This window comes from Drosophila sechellia, chromosome 3R (assembly GCF_004382195.2).
Source record: "Drosophila sechellia strain sech25 chromosome 3R, ASM438219v1, whole genome shotgun sequence".
NCBI classification, from domain to species: domain Eukaryota; kingdom Metazoa; phylum Arthropoda; class Insecta; order Diptera; family Drosophilidae; genus Drosophila; species Drosophila sechellia.
The window spans coordinates 7482958-7502967 of record NC_045952.1 but is presented as its reverse complement, the minus strand read 5'-3'; the positions used below and the strand labels follow the sequence as shown (position 1 = coordinate 7502967).

At 43.5% G+C, this 20010-nt stretch overlaps 5 protein-coding genes across 5 annotated transcripts; 3 read left to right on the top strand and 2 right to left on the bottom strand.

The window, feature by feature from the left end:
* The first annotated feature begins 375 nt into the window (after positions 1 to 375).
* LOC6620057 (major facilitator superfamily domain-containing protein 10) lies at positions 376 to 2746 on the top strand. Its single transcript, XM_002044233.2, has 6 exons — positions 376 to 961; positions 1155 to 1496; positions 1560 to 1633; positions 1927 to 2102; positions 2161 to 2466; positions 2525 to 2746. Exons 1-6 carry the CDS (start codon positions 518 to 520, stop codon positions 2614 to 2616), a joined length of 1434 nt encoding a protein of 477 aa, XP_002044269.1. The 5' UTR covers positions 376 to 517; the 3' UTR covers positions 2617 to 2746.
* A 589-nt stretch (positions 2747 to 3335) lies between these two features.
* On the top strand, positions 3336 to 8101 carry LOC6620056 (ras-related protein Rab-11A). The gene is made up of 5 exons (XM_002044232.2): positions 3336 to 3428; positions 3617 to 3817; positions 5956 to 6077; positions 6750 to 7098; positions 7248 to 8101. Exons 2-5 carry the CDS (start codon positions 3778 to 3780, stop codon positions 7379 to 7381), a joined length of 645 nt encoding a protein of 214 aa, XP_002044268.1. The 5' UTR covers positions 3336 to 3428; positions 3617 to 3777; the 3' UTR covers positions 7382 to 8101.
* Positions 8102 to 8262: 161 nt separating this feature from the next.
* Positions 8263 to 9936, top strand: LOC6620055 (protein Peter pan). The gene is made up of 4 exons (XM_002044231.2): positions 8263 to 8634; positions 8696 to 9060; positions 9117 to 9544; positions 9596 to 9936. Exons 1-4 carry the CDS (start codon positions 8305 to 8307, stop codon positions 9853 to 9855), a joined length of 1383 nt encoding a protein of 460 aa, XP_002044267.2. The 5' UTR covers positions 8263 to 8304; the 3' UTR covers positions 9856 to 9936.
* On the bottom strand, positions 9856 to 10844 carry LOC6620054 (peptidyl-prolyl cis-trans isomerase CPR6). The gene has a single exon (XM_002044230.2). It carries the CDS (start codon positions 10782 to 10784, stop codon positions 9924 to 9926), a length of 861 nt encoding a protein of 286 aa, XP_002044266.1. The 5' UTR covers positions 10785 to 10844; the 3' UTR covers positions 9856 to 9923.
* Positions 10845 to 12130: 1286 nt separating this feature from the next.
* On the bottom strand, positions 12131 to 19837 carry LOC6620053 (beta-TrCP). The gene is made up of 8 exons (XM_002044229.2): positions 19297 to 19837; positions 17535 to 17757; positions 14191 to 14462; positions 13942 to 14121; positions 13421 to 13875; positions 12910 to 13099; positions 12715 to 12850; positions 12131 to 12620 (listed from the first exon to the last, which is right to left on the bottom strand). The coding sequence occupies exons 1-8, from the start codon at positions 19351 to 19353 to the stop codon at positions 12601 to 12603; spliced, it is 1533 nt and encodes a 510-aa protein (XP_002044265.1). The 5' UTR covers positions 19354 to 19837; the 3' UTR covers positions 12131 to 12600.
* Positions 19838 to 20010: the final 173 nt, after the last annotated feature.

Below are 20010 nucleotides of genomic sequence, written 5' to 3'. Positions count from 1 at the left end.
ATTAAAAAAAGTATATTTCACAAAGATTGTAATAAAATAAATAAATCAATCAAATGGGCAAAAACTAGTCATCAAATTACACACATAATTAACAAAAACCTAATTTCATATAATGCTAACCTGTTCTTAACTATTTAAGCAAAAGACTTTGTTTTGTAAAATAATTGGAAAATAATTAAAGATTTAAGTTATTTAGTTATGTTCGCCTACATAATCATGGTGGGTAATTTTGCTTACAGAAAAGTAATTAAATACAGATGTTTGAATAACTCAGTTTGGCGCCCTATTTTCAAATATCTCCAGCAAGCAACAGGTTGGAATGCCGTCTGCTCGTTGTAGGCCGCCGTGGAACAGCTGTTGCTGTTCAGCTTTCACTTTGGCTTCGCGTTGGCTGGCCGCTTCTCGAGAGGGCCAATAGTTGTCGGTGGAGTTGTGGTTCCGTTGATACAGTTATGTTGCAGTAATACCCGTACACGCACGCAATCACGGCTCAAGCTAACACCCGAAATCAGCAAAGATGGCCGACCTACGGAGTCGCCACAATGGAACCGCTGCCGTGGAGAAGCAAAACCACAGCCAAACCGGAAGTCACCATCACAACAACAATAAAGCGCTGGATAAGGAAGCATCGGAGAATGGAAAGCCGGAGAAGAGTGATCCCATGATATACATAATCTTCGTATCGCTGCTCTTCGACTTGCTGGCCTTCACCATTATTCTCCCGCTCCTGCCCTCGCTGTTGGAGCATTATCGCCAGAACGACAGCTCCGGCCTGTATGCGGTGCTCACGGATCGGGTGCGCTGGTTCCAGCAGCTCCTGGGCGCCCCAGATCGCTACATATCGGTGCTATTCGGGGGGTTTCTCGGCTCCATGTTCAGCTTCCTGCAGTTCGTGGCCAGTCCGATTGTCGGAGGACTCTCGGACTACTACGGACGAAAACCAGTCCTGCTGGCTTGTGCGGTAGGTAATCCCAGTGTGCTCACTGCTTTAATGTGCACTAAACTAGTCTTGTTAGTTTCCTTTTTGACTTGGACAACATTTCATGCAACCACGAGTTTTATCCAAAAGCGTGGAAATCGTAATATTCAAACTCCTTAGCCAAGCCCCAATTAAGTAAACCCTTCTTAAGCCACCTGTCTTCTTTCATCTATAGAGTGGCATTGCCTTATCCTATCTGATCTGGGCCTGCTCCAGTAACTTTGCCCTGTTCGTTTTGGCCCGCTTCGTGGGCGGCATTAGCAAGGGCAACATATCGCTGTGCATGTCCGTCATTACGGATGTGTCCAGCGTTAAGACCCGTGGACGCGGTATGGCCCTTGTGGGCGTGGCCTTCTCGCTGGGCTTTATTGTGGGGCCGATGATTGGAGCCCTGTTCGCCATATTCTCCGATAAAAGTGGAAGCACTTGGTTTGTGTTGCCTTCTCTGCTGGCGTTTGGCCTGGCCGTTGGAGATCTTGTGGTCCTGGCGTGCTGTCTGCGGGAAACGTTGCCCAAGGTGCGTATGATTGTCTAAATGAAATATATGCCCAACACAATTAATTGTTTGACCTTTACGCAGGAGAAACGTGTTAAGGAGATATCATCTGCACTGTCTTATGGCCTGCAGTTGCTCAACTTTTCGGCCATATTTAGGTAATTCAATGTTTTAATTAGCATGTCTCGAAAACCTGTCATGGGATCAAATCGAAATCGTCATACGGTGAGAACTGCAAGCCACCCGGACTTGCCTGACTGGTTTGATAGACACTTTTATCATGCCGGGTTCTCGGACACGTTTGTTTGATTGCCTTATCAGTTGGTAAATTGTGGATTGCTTTTGATTAATGGTAGTTACAGGGAATGGAGTCCAGTTAGCTAGAAGATTATTACCAATGATTATGTCTGGATTGTACAATCATATTTCAAAAGAATTCTTCCACTGCCAGATTTGCTGCCATCAAAAATGTGCCCAAGAAAGACATTGCGGCCCTGCGATCCATTGGCCTGGTATACTTCTTGTATCTCTTTCTGTATTCCGGCTTGGAGTTTACCGTCACATTTCTGATGTACCACAAATTCGGTTACACTTCGATGGATCAGGCGAAGATGTTTTTGACAACGGGTATGGAAGCAAGTTGATAATCGACAATATTCCCAATTTAATTTGTGTCTTTTCCTAGGTGTAATCATGACTTTGCTGCAGGGATCGGTGGTCCGACGGCTGCCCGAGGCGAAGATCAAGTGCTATGCCATCTTCAGTCTGTACCTGATTGTACCCGCATTCGTAGTAGTCGGCCTAGCCGAGGGCAGTCGGATGCTCTACGCCGGCATGACTCTGTTCGCAATCTCCACAGCCTTTGCTGTCACCTGTCTGACCACCCTCGTATCCAAATACGGAAACGATGACCAGAAGGGTTCAGTACTGGGCATATTCCGCTCACTGGGAGCTTTGGCTCGAGCTCTGGGCCCCGTGGTGGGTTGCATTGGTGAGCTCCTCAGATGCCTTAGGATTACACCTTCTCTAATCTCTTTAATCCTTGATAGCCTTCTGGTGCGTGGGATCCAGGATCACCTATATCGCCGGGGGACTTCTGCTCATTTATCCAGCCGTGGCCTTGCAACGCGCTCGCATTTAAGTGCAATAGGAACAAAGTTTTTTAACTCACATGAGATCAACGGAAGTATTAGTTGCACATTATACTTAATTTATCGTTTTTTACAAGTATTTTATATTAAAATAAACACATTTTTACTCCGATTTGTAAACAGGGGTTTTTTACTTGAGATCGGAATGTTTTCTATTTTAATTAATTTTTTAAATAAGATACTAAATTATAAACAGTTACTGCTACTGAGAAAACAATTCATTTTAGGATGGAAAGTTTTAAATATTCAAGCATTTTGATTTGGAAATAAATTAAATGTAAATAATTTAATGCGCTTGCATTATCCTTAAAATATGTGTTCAGTTTTTTTTTTTTTGGCTTGTCAGGATTAAACGAGTTCATGATAATTCGTCTGGTAACACTAAAACATCCATCTCGTTAATATAGTGATGCAAGTCGATGTGAAAACATCGATAATGATAGAAGTATGTTGGTGTTTTAAAATAAATCGAAAAACTTCTGAAAATGGAAACAAACTTTAGATTTATTTTCAAAATTTAATGTGTGAAAGAGACAATTTAACTTAATAAGACAAGGCTAAGTCATGTAACATTTCTAAGGTTTTGAGTATAAAACAATGTACATATAAACAAAAATAAAAGTGATATTTATATTTAAAATGTAAAACATAAGCTGGGCACAAAAATTTACTATCGCCTTACATCGCCATTAAGAAAATCGATAAGTATCGCCGAAATAATGTCGATGTACCGATGTTTTTCAACATCTCTAGTCTCGTTGGAAATATAACGTGACGTTATTGGGAGTGACTAAGTTTTCGTGTAAGAGAAAATTGCAAATAAATGCGCTGCAAGCAGCTGCATATGTCTAATTAATACTGCTCCGATTGCCGGACAAGTCCTGCCAACATTTTCGAACGCATCCGAGCTAGAAGAGCAACCGATTTCGCCACTTAAATACTGATATATACACTTTTCTCTTTCTTTACAACTACAACTGCAAATAAAAGTGTGAAGTGTGTGAGCCAACGACAAACGCATTAAAGAAATCGGCGGCGCGCAGGGATTATTGGATTTCTTTTAGCACCCGCACACACAAAACAAAAAGGACGGAACTGGATTTCCAAAGGATATCGAACCGAGCGAGCGATAGCAAAACAAATTGAGCAAAATGGGTGCAAGAGAAGACGAGTACGATTATCTGTTCAAAGGTAATTATAAACATGATACTAGCCGCTGGGTGATGATCGCCGAAGGTGGACCAGGAGAGGAGGAGCCGCACTTTCAGGCTCTCTCCTCTCCCTCCCGTGAGAGGCAGTGGTTCAATGGCACTAATTGAAACTAATTGGAGAATAACAAAAAAGTGCACTCGAAGAGCCCAAAGTTCATGTGATGGTATGTGGTGTGTTTGTTTGCGTGAGTGTCATTAATTCCCAAAATAAGAAGTACGCCCCCCGGGTTTGTTGTTGTTGCTGCTGCTGCTACTGCTGCAGTTGGATGCCCTTTGGTGGCTCTCCCGCTCTCACTCCGCCTATCTCCATCTCTTTGGGGTTCTCTTTCGGACTGGAGTACGCGTACTTTGCCGTTAACTGCTCGTTTTGTCATTACAGTGCCGTTGGTCTCGCCACGTTGCATACAAAAGCCAAGCAGATCGTATTTATAATCGCTCTGTAAAGTAGTTTTTAGGCTTGCCCACCCACTCGAAATGCTAAAGTGATTAGATATCCAGTAAATGGAGCGAGAGTGTGGGTATTATGATTTCTGTACAGCTGGCTTTTGCAATGGTTTTTTGTAACTTCGTTTAGTAGCTCTCCGCTCTCTCTCTCGAGCGCTCTCTTTTTGACCCGCTCTCGATTGAAAATTTGGAGCACAGTAGAGCAAAATGATGTATTTGCAGGTAGAAAACAAGACCTTTATCCCGCATCTTCCCCCGTTTATGTATATGTATGGACAGAGGTCATAAATTCTCAGCTCTTCTTTGTTCCCTTCATTTGCTACTACGCCATAAATTTCAATTGCGCTTGGAAATCTCTGCTATCACAGCTGAGCAACTGTTGAATGTCATTAATGAAAAGTGACTGACACATGTATATTTTGTCAAATATTTAAAACTTAATCTCCAGTTTTTTTTTTTTGGGTCAAGTATCCAAAAAGTTAAAAAACATCACCATAATAATGCGTCAGTGTTCGGTATGCATGATGAAGCCTCAAATTTCACACATGAAACAATATTAAACGGGCATGACTCACTGCCAATAACTGTTGAAGAATTCCACTCACCGATAAGCGCATAATCACATAACCGAAAGTGGGCCGTTTCGGGTTATTCGAGCCATTCCCACTACTAAGTAATGACCGTTGATTACCACTCCTCCCCTTTTAATTTCTCATCGCATCCGCTTAACTAAGTGCAATTTCTCTTTGAAGATCGTTATTAGCGCTGAGAAAGAGAGTAGAAAACAAAGTGACTCAGCTCTCTCGCTGATAACTGTAACCACGCTGCTCCCAGCTGTCCACACTGAAAGAAAAACCTGTTTCTCTAACATTGCTAGCTATATTGAGTCAAAAACCAGGACATAAATTCAAAAGTCTTTCCCAATTTCTAGCTCATATCTTAATGACATTGCAGTCGAAACTTCGAACTCAAGAATCAGTGTTCATATGATACCATTTTACTATTTGAATTTTCTCCGTCCAGCTATGACCATAGCGATAGACCGAAAAGGTGTTTGATGAGTTTTAGTTGTTGTTTTCTGAATGGATTAGCAAACATGCTGAATCAACAATGTCCGAAAAGGGTGTCAAAAATGAAAACTAATAGACAGACAGACAGTAAACACAGTGTCTAGATATCAGTTAATATAAATTATAGCCAACAACTCTGGCTGCACATGAGAAACTTTATCATAAAAAAATAGAGTCATAAAAAGGTCAGTGGATATTTTTTATCGGGTAGCATATCAACTTGGGATGCTTATTTGCTCACACAAATATCCCCCACTCAATTATCCAAGAAATGTTTGCTATCGGCAATGAAGCACAATAACACGAACTCCCAAACGTCGACTGCCCCAATCATAAAACATTTCTTTCCATGGCCTGAAATCCCCCGAGCATGGCGGTTTTATGTACTCGCTGACCTTGGTGCGCAGTGCCAGCGGTGAAAGGAGGACATGACCTAGCCGGGCCACCAGCGACCATTCTGTCCGGCCGTAAAACACAAGAAAGGGGCCATGCCACGCCATGCCACGCCACACCACACCACACACCCACATAAATTATGCAACTGGGGGTCTTCGATTATCCAATGCCAATGTCGATGTCACTAATTCCCTCTAATCCTTTGCAGTTGTCCTTATCGGTGACTCCGGTGTTGGCAAAAGTAATTTGCTCTCACGTTTCACGCGCAATGAATTCAATTTGGAGTCCAAGTCGACGATTGGCGTCGAGTTTGCAACGCGCAGCATAGAGGTGAGTACGCTGGCCAAGAACTTGAGGGTGGAGGGGAGCTCCACCCCCAACATCTACCGCACCGCACCCACAGTGGGGGAAGTCACGGGTGTACTTGCGTGTGCTTTTCGATGGGAGGACACGTAGTTGAGGCGTCTATCGGAGAATTGGGGGGAAAAGTTTGTTCAATTTGAGTAAGTGTCGAGAATTTCACTAAATAAAGGATTTCCAATTGGCTTTCTTGCATAATTTCGAAAGCCATCCTGTGGGATTAGGCAAAATGTTGACATCATAGTTGTCACTTGTGCTGAAATAATAAACTTATGTGGTCAATAACAATTAAATATTACGTATGTATAAGGATTTGTGTACAATAGTACTTTGTGCCATCTGTTCGAAGGATTTGACAATATTTAGTATATCAAATCGGATTCTAATGAATACAACCTACGTCCAGCTGCGTTTTTTCTAACTAGTGTAAGAAATTTCAAAAATTTGGTTCTCTTAGTATATTTAAAAGCTTATCCATAAGTCATATTTAGGTCAGTTAGGTCTGAATATTGAATCCAAATGCTTGTATGTATATCAATTTTCAAAGCGAATGCGCCGCAAGCATTTCTTGGCGAAATTGCCAATTACTGTCAATATTCTAATGCAGTCCTTTGTTTCGTCCTTCCTGTCCATCCAACGCAGGTCGATGGCAAAACAATTAAAGCGCAAATCTGGGATACGGCCGGCCAGGAGCGTTATCGCGCCATCACCTCTGCCTACTACCGCGGTGCCGTGGGGGCCCTGCTCGTCTATGACATTGCCAAGCATCTGACCTACGAGAACGTGGAGCGGTGGCTGCGGGAGCTGCGCGACCATGCCGACCAGAACATCGTCATCATGCTGGTGGGCAACAAGTCCGACTTGCGGCACTTGCGCTCCGTACCCACGGACGAGGCGAAGCTGTTTGCCGAGCGCAACGGCTTGAGTTTCATAGAAACCTCGGCCCTTGACTCCACGAACGTTGAAACGGCATTCCAGAACATACTCACAGGTAAGTCGGTCAGGATAACTTAGCTTGCCTGCTTTCGAACTATCGATCGGCATACTGTAGCATACTGTAGATTGAATGCTCCATTAAGAGTCAAGAGATGATTAATGATAACGAAGCTCGACTAATGGACTCTCGTAATCCCGTTTCAGAGATCTATCGCATTGTGTCGCAGAAACAGATCAGAGATCCGCCGGAAGGCGACGTCATCCGCCCGTCGAACGTGGAGCCCATCGACGTGAAGCCGACTGTCACCGCCGACGTGCGCAAACAGTGCTGTCAGTGACCGCCCCAAGCAATTTTCGCTATTCCCCGCAACCGCCAGAACAGCAACATAAACAGAAGCAACAGCAATTACAACTACGACTACAAGAGGAGCAGCAGCGGCCAGAACTGCAACACCAAGATCAGAAGCAGTGCACACCCGATGGACCGCACAGGATGTCTATGCGTTTGTCAGCCACAGTTTGTCATGTGCGCATAAATTGATAAATCAAATCAAATCAAATCGAAGCCGCCACTCCACCACCAACACCACCACCACCATCAGAAGCACCAGCAGCAGCAAAAGAATCGAAAGCAACAACATCCGGCTGTAGTTAACTGCGGTTTAAACTGAAGTTTTATATATACATACAGATCAATGAGTATCGCATAAATCGACCGCCGCGGAATGAAAGCAAGCAAAACTAAACACTCCAAATTCAGTTTAAGCTGTAGAACTATAATTTATATAAATATACATATATGCTAATATTAAAATATTAATATTATTAATTTTTCGCAACATAAATATATAGTTGTAATTTCGCGAGCAGAACAACAACAAACAACCGGAAATTCTTCGACTTAAATGCAAATTCATTACCACAGCACTGCAGCTCGGATTTTCTTCGGTTTGTCGCAACATTTTAAACAATTGGCCACTTGGTAAAACTAGCTGATAAAGAGAAATCAAACAAGAACAGTTGTAAAACTTTAAATGCATAAATGAAACGAAATAACATCATTTGTGTTTGCTATGTTAAGTGTGATTAAATAAATATAATTTAAATAAAACAGAAGTGCTTTTAATTTGGCGGAAAATTCAAATTTAAAATGGGATTAGAGTGACCAAAGGCAGACGGCGTGGGCGCTCGGTATTTTTCGCGCGAGCAGCCACACTGATCCCAACACGTGCGGGAGAAAAGTGAACAAAAACATTGAAACATGGGCGGTAAGAAGAAAGTGCATCCGAAAACGCGCACGGCGGCCTTCAAGGCCAGCGAGCCGAGTGAGATCGTGGAGGCGCCGCACTCCTTCGTCATCCATCGCGGCCTCGCCTGTCCGTACATCATGGACCTCACCCTGGACTTCCGCCGCATCATGGAGCCCTTCACGGCCAGCAATCTGCGGGAGAAGCGGATGAACCGCATCAAGGACTTTGTCAGCCTGAGCAGCTTCTTCCACGTCTCGCACATGGGCATCTTCAACAAGGCATCCACGCAGCTGTCCTTCAAAGTGGTCCGCCTGCCGCGGGGTCCATCGCTTACTTTTAAGGTTTGTTTATATCATCGCTTAGTTCCAATGGATTTTTAACCGCGAAGTTATCCTCTGGCAGGTTCATCAGTTCACCCTGGCCAGAGATGTGATCTCGCTAAGCAAAAAGCAGATGATAGACAATGATCACTTCAAACACGCTCCGCTGGTCATCATGAACAACTTCAGTGGCGACGGCAAGCACCTTAAGCTGATGGCCACCACGTTCCAGAACATGTTCCCCTCCATCAACTTGGCCACGGTCAATATCGGCACCATTCGTCGCTGCGTCCTCTTCTCCTATAATCCGGACACAAAGCTGGTCGAGATGAGGCACTACTCCGTGCAGGTGGTGCCGGTGGGCTTGAAGCGGGCGGTCCAGAAAATCGTCAAAGGAACGGTGCCCAATCTGGGCAAGTGTAAGGAAGTCGTGGACTTTGTGATCAAGTAGGAAATGCCCATTTGTTCTCATTCCATCAAGTAATCATAATTTTGATTTTCAGGGACGGCTATGCCTCCGAATCAGAGGCCGAAGATGACGAGCAGTCACACGTGGTGCTGGCACAGACTCTTAAAACCAGGGGCAACTTGGAGGATAACAAGAGCTCCATAAAGCTACACGAGATCGGACCTCGTCTAACTCTGCAGCTCATTAAAATAGAAGAGGGCCTTCTGACGGGCGAAGTTCTGTATCACGACCATGTGGTCAAGACAGAGGACGAAAAGGAAATCCTGCGCAAGCTGGTCGAAAAGAAGCGAAAGCAGAAGGAGCAGCGCAAGAAGGAGCAGGCAGAGAATCGTGCCCGCAACTTAAAGCTTAAGAAGGATGAAAAGTGGGCTGCCAAGAGGGCGGCAGAGGGTCGCACTGATAGCGACCCCGAGGATGATGCGGAGTACTACAAGGAGGAAGTCGGCGAGGAACCAGACGAAGGTGAGTTTTGCTACATGCTGCGTACAACATAAAATATTGTTTCGTTTGCAGAACTCTTCAAAATGGAAGCGAAGTCCTCCCGAAAGCGGCCTAGTTTAGGCGGGGGAATGAAATACAAGAACAAACGGGCTAAACTGGATACCAAGGACAAGAATGACAAATCTGACCGCAAGGACAAGTACGATCGTAAGGATAAGTTTGATCGCAAGGACAAGAAAAACAAATTCGACCCCAAGAACAGGAGAGCCAAGTTCGATCCCAGAAACAAGCGCGCCAAGTTTGACAACATAAAGAGTAGAAAATCAAAGTAGTACATTTAACATAAGCTATTTTATAAAGACCGTTGGTTAGCCCGACATCGCGATGTTATCAATGGGAACTAACTAAACATACGCTGCACCACCTCCTTGTAATGGGCATTGCTATCCTTCCAGCTGGCAGCGATGTTGTCGCGCAGCTTGCTGAACTCTCGCTTCTCCTCGTAGTTGGGCATTCGCTCGACGGTGGCCTGCGCCTTGGCGAACTCCTTCAGGTGATAGTAGGCCAGTGCACGCCGGTAGATGCTCTTCTCGCTGGGGCTCTCCTCCGTCTCCACAAACTGCGTGTGGTAGATTACATGTTCGTATCGTTTCTCCTGCAACAAACAGGCGGCCAGGTTGGTCTGTATCTGGATGAAGAGCGCCTCCACTGCCGGGCCGTTGATGCCATTGGTCTTTTTGTTTAGTTTGTCGAAGGGTTTGTAGGTGATCAGCAACTTTGCGGCACGCACAAAGTAATCAAAGGCGAATTTCGGGAACGTCTTAAAGGTGGCCACGCCGCTCTGCTTGAGACGCAGTGCCAACTCATAAATCTCTGCAGCGCTTAGCTTCTCCACCTGAGTGTTCTTCACAATCTTTTCCAGCTTCATTTCGAATTCAATCCGTTCGCCGGTTTTGGTCGTGATGCTACAGGCTGCCGTTTCACCAGGCACAAATTGCTGCAGCAGCAGCTCCAAGTAGCAGTCCACTGCTGTCAGGCTGGTGCCCATTTCCAGGCTGTGCTTTTGAGGATACGTCGTGGACTCATCGCTGGCCAAATATTTGCTAGGTCGTCCACCCAAGTTGGCGGCTTTCTTGTTGACACTAAATTCCACCGTACTGATTATCGTGGGCTTGTCCATTTCGGTGAACTGGAGGCCAATTACCTTCTTGGTCAGACCACGATTCTTGTCCTCCCACTCTGTGCCCACGTACCAGTCCATTTTGGAGTATTTGCAAATTGGGAGCTTCGAAATTTATCAGCAAACAAAGTTTGTGATTTGGCGATGTGACCAGAAAACCGTCAAAAATGTACCTATCGCGAATTTAACAAAAAAATACTTTGTTCTCACTAGTTCAAAAATGTAATGCGTGGACTACGCATCTAATAGCAAGCAAATGAGTTAGTCCTCCATCAGATACCCTGTACGCAGCTTGTGGGAGTGCGAAGGAAAAATTGGGCAACAATCTAAATGAAATTTTCATGCATTTATTGTAACCTAAGTTATTTAGTAAGACTTTGTATTACCCAGTTCCGCTTCACTAAATCCATTTAGTGACTCCATTTAATATAAACAATTTTTTAGCATTTATACACAATTTATTATTATTTCTAGTTATGTTACATATACTAAGCCAATTCGCGCACTAGCAGTTGCTCGGCCATCGTTCAACAAGCTGCCCTTTCCACTAACAGTTTTACATAATCCGGAGTATGTGTTCATATTTGATCAACTTTTGTTAAAGTAAAACGTTATGTACATACATTAGTTAACGCGGAAGCGGCGTGATCGTGATCCAGATCAAGTGTAGCATTGGAACTTAACTTACAAATAGCAATACATATAGTAAAATATCCATTGATCACAATCAACGAACGGTATACATACATATAATTATATTGTTGAAACTGCCTGGGAATTTGCTATTTTCTACATACATCGGTATATCTAGAATCTATAGTTTGCATAGATCAATCAATAATAGAATCGGTTATATATTGCAGTACAATGGATCCATTTTCAATTCATCTTCGCTCGAAAGATGTGCAACTTCCAGTTGCAGACACTGCTGCGTGTCCCTCTTTACACAATTTACTTTTCATTTAAATTATTTGTATTTCGGTTAACTTAGATTACAATTGCCAATAAAATACTAGGCTTAGATTTACTTTACAATTAACACAAACATTAGGCAAAAGGCGCGTAAAATAGGTTACAAATGTGCAAAACGGCAATCCGCTTTGTCAATTTCAATGATGCAACTCTAACTAACATTTATGCTAAAGACTGATTCTTCTGGCCGCGCTGAAGATTCATGCTGCGATTCTTGAGGCGGCAGCTGCCTAAACGCGATACTTGTGTATTTGAGCTAAAGAAACACTTAAAATAACGCCCAATCGATCGATCCACCGATTCGAAGTGCGATTCAAAGACTGACCCTCGATTAGTATTACAGCGCCTAGATAATCTTATATATAATTTTACTTTTTCTGTTCTTCCGTTTTTGCTTCTTTCATTTTTGTTTCATTCGTACATGACAAACCTAACAGCCAGTTTTGCGAAATATCTGCATAAATAGTATACTCCTTCTGCATTTATTGTTTGTTTACTTTTATAACTTCATGTAATTCATATTATGTGGTTGTGTTCTGTGTGTGTGAGTGTGGATGTAGTGTGTAAAATAGACGCTTAGAGATCGCTGTATCTTGGGTTCAACATGGTTTTTTGAATAGACAAGACGTCTGCTGTGTGTATATGCTGCTGTTTAACGACCATTCACTCATTATTCATCATAATCATTAATATTCTCAACATCTATATCGAAATCCAGGTCATCCGATTCGGGATCCGAACCGGAACCGGTGACGGATCCCGAACCACCAGCATCCCGGTGCCTAACATATCCCCCCATAAACGCGCCAGCATCGTTTCTAGAATCCTCCTCCTCAAAATCATCCCCATCGTCCTCATCGTCGTCCTCCTCTCCTTCGCTCGAGGATTGTAGATGTAACTCGCGCAGCTGCCGTTGCACAAAATGTTAATGTTCCATCAAGGCCGCTATAGCAACAAGCACAATGGAAATTGAGAAAACAAAGCGAAATCGTTATGCATAATTCAAGAGATCAATGGGGTGAAAGTTGGCTTCTCTTACGTGACGGTGTGCGTCCGGTCTTGTTCTCATTGGGTGTGAAATTTAGAAAGTCCCAAATCAAAATTGTATCATCATGCGAGCTGCTAACAATCTGGAACTCATCGAATTGCAAACGAAATACGCGACCAGTATGTTCCTAAAAGGGTTCACCATCGGGATTAGACAAATGCTACTATGACTGGTCAAATGACTCACCACAAGGGTATTCAGACAGAGAGTATTGGAGGCAGCTCTTGGATCCAGGGCGGCGACCAAATCCCAAACCTTGATCTTGCCATCGTAGGCGCCGCTTACGATTCGTTTCGTATCGAAACGGATGCAGCGAACCAATTCCTCATGGCCCTCCAGGACACGTAAACATGCACCGCACTCAATGTCCCAAAGTCTGAAAAAAGTTAAAGTTGATTAGAAAATTTCGATTTCTTATATCAGGTTGTGTTCTGGGTATGTAGGCCAAGTAAAGGAAAAGAAAATGATCTCTATATGCAGTATAAAATGATAGAAAAACTTAATATAATATTTAATATTCAGATACTAACAAAAACCAAGGAAATCCACATTAATTAAAGCAAATTTCTGTGATACGTACGGCAGTTGGGGTTAATTTACCAACTACTAATCGCAACATTCACGCAGAAATTGCCTATCACTCATCATTAATCACATCAGTGCCGGAAAGTCAGTTGGTTAAGTTCACACGCCTCACCTTATGGAATTGTCTGAGCTGCCGCTGACCACCAGGCGATCTCTGTACTGTAGGCAGGCGATGCCACGCTTGTGGCCATTCAAAGTGCGCACGAATTCACAGCTGGACGTGGACCAGACCTTGATGGTGCGATCCCCGCTGGCGGACACGATGTACTTCTCATCAAAGTCCACCACATTGACGGCGGCACGGTGACCGACAAGGACGCGCCGCAGTGTGATCTCGCTGGGTGAGGTCATGTCCCAGACGGCGATGGAGCGATCCTTGGAGCAGGTAACCATCATGCCGTTGTTAAAGCGCAAGTGCAGCACCGCCTCGCAGTGGTGGATAAGGGTGTTGACCATCTCGCCGGTATTAACGTCCCACACGCGGACGGTGGAGTCGCTGGAGCCACTGATGATCACCTTGTCGTCATACTGCAGGCACAGCACCGATCCAGTGTGGCCCATTAGGGTCTGGAATTCGGGGAGGGGAGTGTGTTAATAATCAAAATCTTATGGATTGACTATTTCGAAAGCTACCTTAACGCACTGCAAATCCGTGCGATCCCAGATCTTGATGGTGTTGTCCCTCAGTCCGGAGACAATCTTGCCGTCATCGTACTGCAGACAATAGACACCCTTCGAGTTCTCGGACCGGCAGTTGATGCGGCGCAGCATGTGGCGGCCAGTCCGCCAGTTGTTCTCTATGCTGTCAATGTCCTGAAACGCATAAAATGTGGGGGTTGAGTAAACCGATTGCATATTCGGCACACTTCGAGGGCAACTCACATTCATTATCTTGGGGAACAACTCGCGATGGAATGAGTGTGGCCGTTGAGTCTGGCCCGGCCGTGGCTTGAAGAGGTACTGCATCCAATTACGCCGCTCGGCCAGTCCGCGCCACAAGGAATCTGTGCGCACCTTGCGTTCGATAAGCTTCTTCCAGAGCATGCCCTCGGAGATGACGCGCAGCCATTCCTTGCAGACCAGTTCGGACGATTTGAGCGATTCGGCATCCAAGTACGACAAAATGTTTTCTGCGATGTGATCCAGACCCTTGACTGCAAATAATCAAACATACATTATTATAATAATGCACAAGTAATTATAATTATCAAGCAAAACACAGATTCCATGTAATCTTATTATCTTGGAAAGCCCATCTCTATGGACAAAGTTTCTGACTAAGTCAGCTATTTATATTTGGCTCCCAGCTATCTTTTTTTGCCATCAGATATGAGGTGGAGCAGTTGTGGCTGCCACCGCTCTTCGCAGACACCCACTCCAGGCCCAACCCAATCAAATGCAATGCAAGCACATCAGCCAGCTTTAATTGAGCGCCAAACTAGAGGCAAAATGATGCACCTAACGGCATTAAAATGCACTTAGCCCAGTAGGCGGGAGTGTGTGGGAGTGGCTGTGGAGTAGGCGCAACCTATAGACTGGCATATTTACATGTGTCACGGTTAGGAGTGGTTGAGTTTCCCTCGAAGGATGAGGCGGGGGTATGGCCACAGCCACATTCACATCTTCATCTTTGTATTGACAAACCGGCTGATGGGCCAACAGAGAAGTCAGAGTCTGGAGTGCATGCCGAGCATTCGCATTCAGTGCCTTCCCTGCTCGCTGTACGCAGCATTTGCCCAACACAATTAAAAATGTGCATAACTCGGAATGGCAGGCTGTTTGGCGGGCGGCAGCGATTTGGCTCAAGTTGTTTGCCGTCGCCGGCGACTAACGGTCTTAAGAGTGTCTATCCGTCTGCGAGTAAGTTCGTCCGTCCGCTCTGTCCACCCGACTGTCCCCCCCATCCCCTTTCACCTGCCTTTGAAGTGCATTACAATGTAAATGGAGGGGACAATGTTGCCTACTTTCAACTCTTTTTCATTCTAGAACACTCAGTGATGCCAACTAAGCGGAAGTTATACGATTTTCGATTTTCTTTTGAGTAAATGTTTAAAACTATGTTACTAAGGGATAAATAAGTCAATTAATTGGTGAATCACTGATCAGATGCTTGTTAGGCATATTTGATTTTGACAACTGATAACATTTTAATCAGGCTCTTCATTCTTATTTCTGATAAGCAAATCATAATGGCTTGGTATGTTTATAGTGACTGTATGAACTATGTACTTTTTAAGCAATATATGAATTAGATCTATCTGGAAAATATCCAATTGGTCACAGCGTACTGTCATTACATAACAAGTAAGCAAGAACAAGGAGTGCATCGCCGGGGATTAAGCCAACGGAAGCATGAGACGACTTCCTCTAAAGAACTTATTCCAGACTGGTGGCTCAAGGAAGGAAAGGCTTGCAAATTAAAGAGACATCTTTCGCCATTATAGCACAGGTATGCATACATGCATGCATGCATTTCAGCGAATATCTGAGCAAACGAACCGAAAGTAAATATACTAAATATATATACGTATGAATTGCCCTTGCAAAGGCTAGTATTGCACGCACAGCTCTTGTTGGCTGTTTGAGTCATCGATACGCTCACGTATTGATGCATTGATAAGCGAGAAGTGATCGCTTATTCACATACTCATACTCATTGTTAACCTGTTTGCCCATGCCCAACCAACCAATCATACCCATTGCACCCGTAGCACACTCCATAGTTTTGTTATTAGTTAAAATCTGTTGGACGACAACAATCAATAGCACGAATAAATCGATTCACATTTTCTTATGAATAATATACAAGGTTCGTTCCCGCTTTCGTTCTGTTTGTGTTCCGGTAAAGCGCGTTTAATGGAAGCAACGACCTTTCAGTCAACAGCCAACAACCAGCAACCTAAAGCCCACCCACTGGCTCCACTCCTCCTCCTCCTACTCCTCTCCTTTCCACTCCAACAGTTGAAAACATGCCGGGCAACAATCGGGAGGAACAAGGGTGTCTGTCGGGGGACGCGGAACGAATCGCACCGGGTTCAGAGCGCGGCTTGCCTTTCATGTTGTTCAACTTTGTACCTGCAGTTTGTTATTGTTTCGCCTTTTGCGTGTGTCGAGGGCTTAAACTCAGCTTCGTGCTGTTAGACTCGCCTGAGATTCTAATGGTGGATGAGCCATTTCTGAGCCTTCATTTTGGGAGGAAAACGACCTAACTCCAATGGTGGAATTCGCCATCCTAACAGCTGTTATTGCCTTCTTATCGGTGGCGGCAATTGGTTTGTTTCTTGGTCAACTGAGATTACTGACCTCCCATACAAAGTGTGCTGTTGATAACAACTGGGTTATAAATCACGTTCTTAGAGTGTCTAAGCATGACTAATTTATCCGTTCAATAATCTGAATAATATTTAGTAATAAGTAGTTTTAATTATAGATCTAACAACTTCAGAAATGCAGATTACGACTTTAAGTAATATCTAATATATAATATAATATTATGCCTACGATGGGTGTAATATTTAATCGAACAAGTAATACCACTCCATCATTTCCTCACTTGTAGTATGCAATAAATTGAATTCCCAACTAGAACTGCATTTTTAACGTTTATATTTTCATACTTGGTTGCCTAACGTGTTATAACTTATAGTCTTGGCCACCTAACACCTTATTGGGAACGTAATATTACAATCCGTCTGAACGGAAGTAATAACACGGATAAATGTTTAAATTCAATGAATTGCGAATGAATCAGTCTGGATAAGTTCATTGCCAAATTGTACATACAAACTAGTTTGTAATTAAGGGTTTTTTTAACGCTGACAAAAAGAAAGTTAGCCATTCTCAGATTGTTCGAGTATTTCTTGGAAAAGATCGCAATTAAACAACCGACATATTTTTATCTGCTGTTGGTTCAATGTTCTTTGGGTTCATGATCCTCTCAATTTTATATGTTTATCTAACTATTATATAAACTATGTCTTAAGCTGTAGAATATTTTGTTAAAAAGCCATATAGAGCCAGATAAACTGAAGTTATCAAGTATTTAAGCGAATAATATTGATACTTATCACTAAAAAGTCTAGTTCCTATTGATCTACTTCCTCATAGGTCCCCCCATCCGAAACTCCCAATTAGCATTTCATTTGCCTGGCACTGATAAAGTTCAGATTGATATGTTGTTCTCCACCTCGACTGTTTATCTCAGGTGGCAATAGACAGGCACTCACTTGGCAGCAATGTGATAAAGTCCCGCTGGAGCATCGGCTTGAGATAGGCATTGATCTGTCCGTGCTGATAGTGGCACATGCGCGACAGCAGGTGCTCCACAAAGTCCACCTGGCCTGACTCGCTCCACTGGGTGAAGTACTGAAAGCAGAGATCCCGCTCCGATTGGTAGGTGGGCGATGAGTCTTTCTTGCGCACCGGGTCGTACAGCATAGTGGTTGTGAACTGTACGGGCGAAAAGTGGCATAAAGAAGCAAATTAATTATTAGATTGCATTTGTTCCGTTTTTGTTGTTGTATGTTGTTGTGGGGCGATGATGATGTGTTATGGGGTGCTTGGATGTCAAGGGGCGATCGTTAAAACTGGAAAAGTAGGTAGCTGCTGGTTGTGCAACTTTTCTTTAGTTTAGCCTACCGACGACCCAAACTGGGGGCTTACAATTAGGCAATTAGCTTCGACTACGCTGCGCGTTTCTTTCTACTCGTAATTTTTCTCGTTTTGTTTTTATTCGGCGGCGAAAGAGTTTGCAAAGCGGATTTCTGAAGAATGAAAAGCGCGACTGGCAGCGCAGCGGTAGAAACAGATCATTCACACGGCCAGTTTATAAATAATAATTGTATCGATGTTTATTTGGTCTTCCATGCTCATTATGCGCATTCTATATATAGACATACCCATTGATGGGCCCCAATTAAATCAAACGTCATCAATTAAACGCTAAAGATCTTGGCAAACAATTTTAGCGGCGTGAAGTAAACAAATTGGCCGATTCGAGTGTGAGTGATTTGAGTAATTAAGTTAACTGCAATGCCAGCAATGCGAAAACCTTGCCAGTATTTGTAGTAAATGTTGTATATATGCATGTGCAAACATACTAAGTTGTATTCGGGTCGGTTGCCTTAATTTAATTGCCGTATTATGGTTTTTGTAAGCTTTAGTTGTTTGCCTTTGCCTGGAAACTTTCAGCTGAAGGATGCTGCTTAAACTATATAATGATTATGCTATGTGAACGGTTTATAACAACAAGCAATATGAATGTATATATCCTCAAATTGATAGTAAATAATATCTCGTTTGTGTTTCGGTACTGATACCAAGAAGCCATCTGTCCATTAACCAGATTCCTCCTTGAATCTGGCGAAATTAAAGCCCAGATGACTCAAGCGAAACCGAGCAAAAAAATTCAAAATAAAAAACGATTTTTTGGCCCATTGCTCAATAGTTTGCGGGAACTGACCTTCAGTAAGCCGCCTATCGCATTTAACTCCACAATTAAATTAGTGATTGAAATGTACACGGCCGTACTTTGTGCACGGCGTTTGTTATTAATTGTGTACACAAACTCGAGGCCAATTAACGAAATCTTAAGACTCGAAAACCGGAGATTGGGGATATATATATACATATATGCAACGATGATTGGACAAAGGGGATGATGATGATGATGATGCTGGCGATGAATAAGTAGGCTAATCCCTAATATCCACAAGAGTTTAAGGTTATAGCCCATGGGATGGCTATGTGCCACAGTGTCCGAATTTAATAGAGTGCACGAGTACAAAATCTGTAGTATATACGAAAATAAAGCACTAGCACACGCACACCAGTGTGTGACACACTGGTGGCGCAAGTGTGCGTGCCCGTGTGTGTGTGTGGGGGTCTATTGAGGCGACACCTTGGGCATTATGTACTTAAATCGGTGTGTTTTATGCATATGGAAGGGCAGAGATCCCGCTTAAAGCAGGTAACTTAGCGAAAACTCACGGCCTGTGCATTGGAGTTGGTTTCGTCCATTATTTTGTCAGTCTCCATTTTCATCATTGTGTTGTTTGTGTGTTTGTAGAGTTTACTGGCTCGTCGTTTGCTTTTCTCTCACTCGCTCACTGCCAGAGTTTTTCGTCGCACTCGCACTCACGCACCACGTAGCGCTTTTCGCTGATTTTTCGTTAACACGTCTTGCAAATCGCTTTTCGCAAGCGATTTCATATAATTTTAAGCTCGAAGGAAAATTACAATTTTCTCGTCTCGGTTTCTGTAGGACCGCAGGCGGGATGCGCGAAAACGGTGAAGCGAACGCGATGGCAGAGGCAAACTCAACTCGCCGAGGTCCCTCACCAATTGAGCGAATGTCGTTGGCAAGTCATTATTTTTACCGCTCCTGGCGGTTTGCACGTTGTTTGTTTTTACTTATTCAGCTGGCGCCAACTACTAGGCACTCACTTTCCACACGGAGAATTTTATTTTTCTTACTAGTTTTCGCCCAAATACGGACTGCAAAACCACAAAGCCAAAGATGAGTGTGCACTATCGTTATCGATATCTGTCACATATATGAACGGTCACACTGCCAGGGGCCAGTGCTGCAAAATATGGCAAGTGCGTACAAATTCGTCGTTTCTGCACTAAATTTTCGAACAGGTTGTTGCAATTACAACTATTTATGAAATGTTTTTAAGTTATTTCCCTTTCAGAACTATG

Bases quoted from the DNA above. Each gene is read 5' to 3' on its own strand.
- LOC6620057 (XM_002044233.2), top strand. From the start codon at position 518: ATGGCCGACCTACGGAGTCGCCACAATGGAACCGCTGCCGTGGAGAAG. The intron at 1,497-1,559 runs GTGCGTATGATT...ACCTTTACGCAG, and splicing joins TGCGGGAAACGTTGCCCAAG to GAGAAACGTGTTAAGGAGAT. The intron at 1,634-1,926 runs GTAATTCAATGT...TTCCACTGCCAG, and splicing joins AACTTTTCGGCCATATTTAG to ATTTGCTGCCATCAAAAATG.
- LOC6620056 (XM_002044232.2), top strand. From the start codon at position 3,778: ATGGGTGCAAGAGAAGACGAGTACGATTATCTGTTCAAAG. The intron at 6,078-6,749 runs GTGAGTACGCTG...CATCCAACGCAG, and splicing joins TTGCAACGCGCAGCATAGAG to GTCGATGGCAAAACAATTAA. The intron at 7,099-7,247 runs GTAAGTCGGTCA...ATCCCGTTTCAG, and splicing joins ATTCCAGAACATACTCACAG to AGATCTATCGCATTGTGTCG.
- LOC6620055 (XM_002044231.2), top strand. From the start codon at position 8,305: ATGGGCGGTAAGAAGAAAGTGCATCCGAAAACGCGCACGGCGGCCTTC. The intron at 8,635-8,695 runs GTTTGTTTATAT...ATCCTCTGGCAG, and splicing joins GTCCATCGCTTACTTTTAAG to GTTCATCAGTTCACCCTGGC. The intron at 9,545-9,595 runs GTGAGTTTTGCT...TTTCGTTTGCAG, and splicing joins CGGCGAGGAACCAGACGAAG to AACTCTTCAAAATGGAAGCG.
- LOC6620054 (XM_002044230.2), bottom strand. From the start codon at position 10,784: ATGGACTGGTACGTGGGCACAGAGTGGGAGGACAAGAATCGTGGTCTG.
- LOC6620053 (XM_002044229.2), bottom strand. From the start codon at position 19,353: ATGATGAAAATGGAGACTGACAAAATAATGGACGAAACCAACTCCAAT. The intron at 13,876-13,941 runs GTAGCTTTCGAA...CCCGAATTCCAG, and splicing joins CGGATTTGCAGTGCGTTAAG to ACCCTAATGGGCCACACTGG. The intron at 12,621-12,714 runs GTAAGAGAAGCC...TTGTTGCTATAG, and splicing joins GACCGGACGCACACCGTCAC to CGGCCTTGATGGAACATTAA.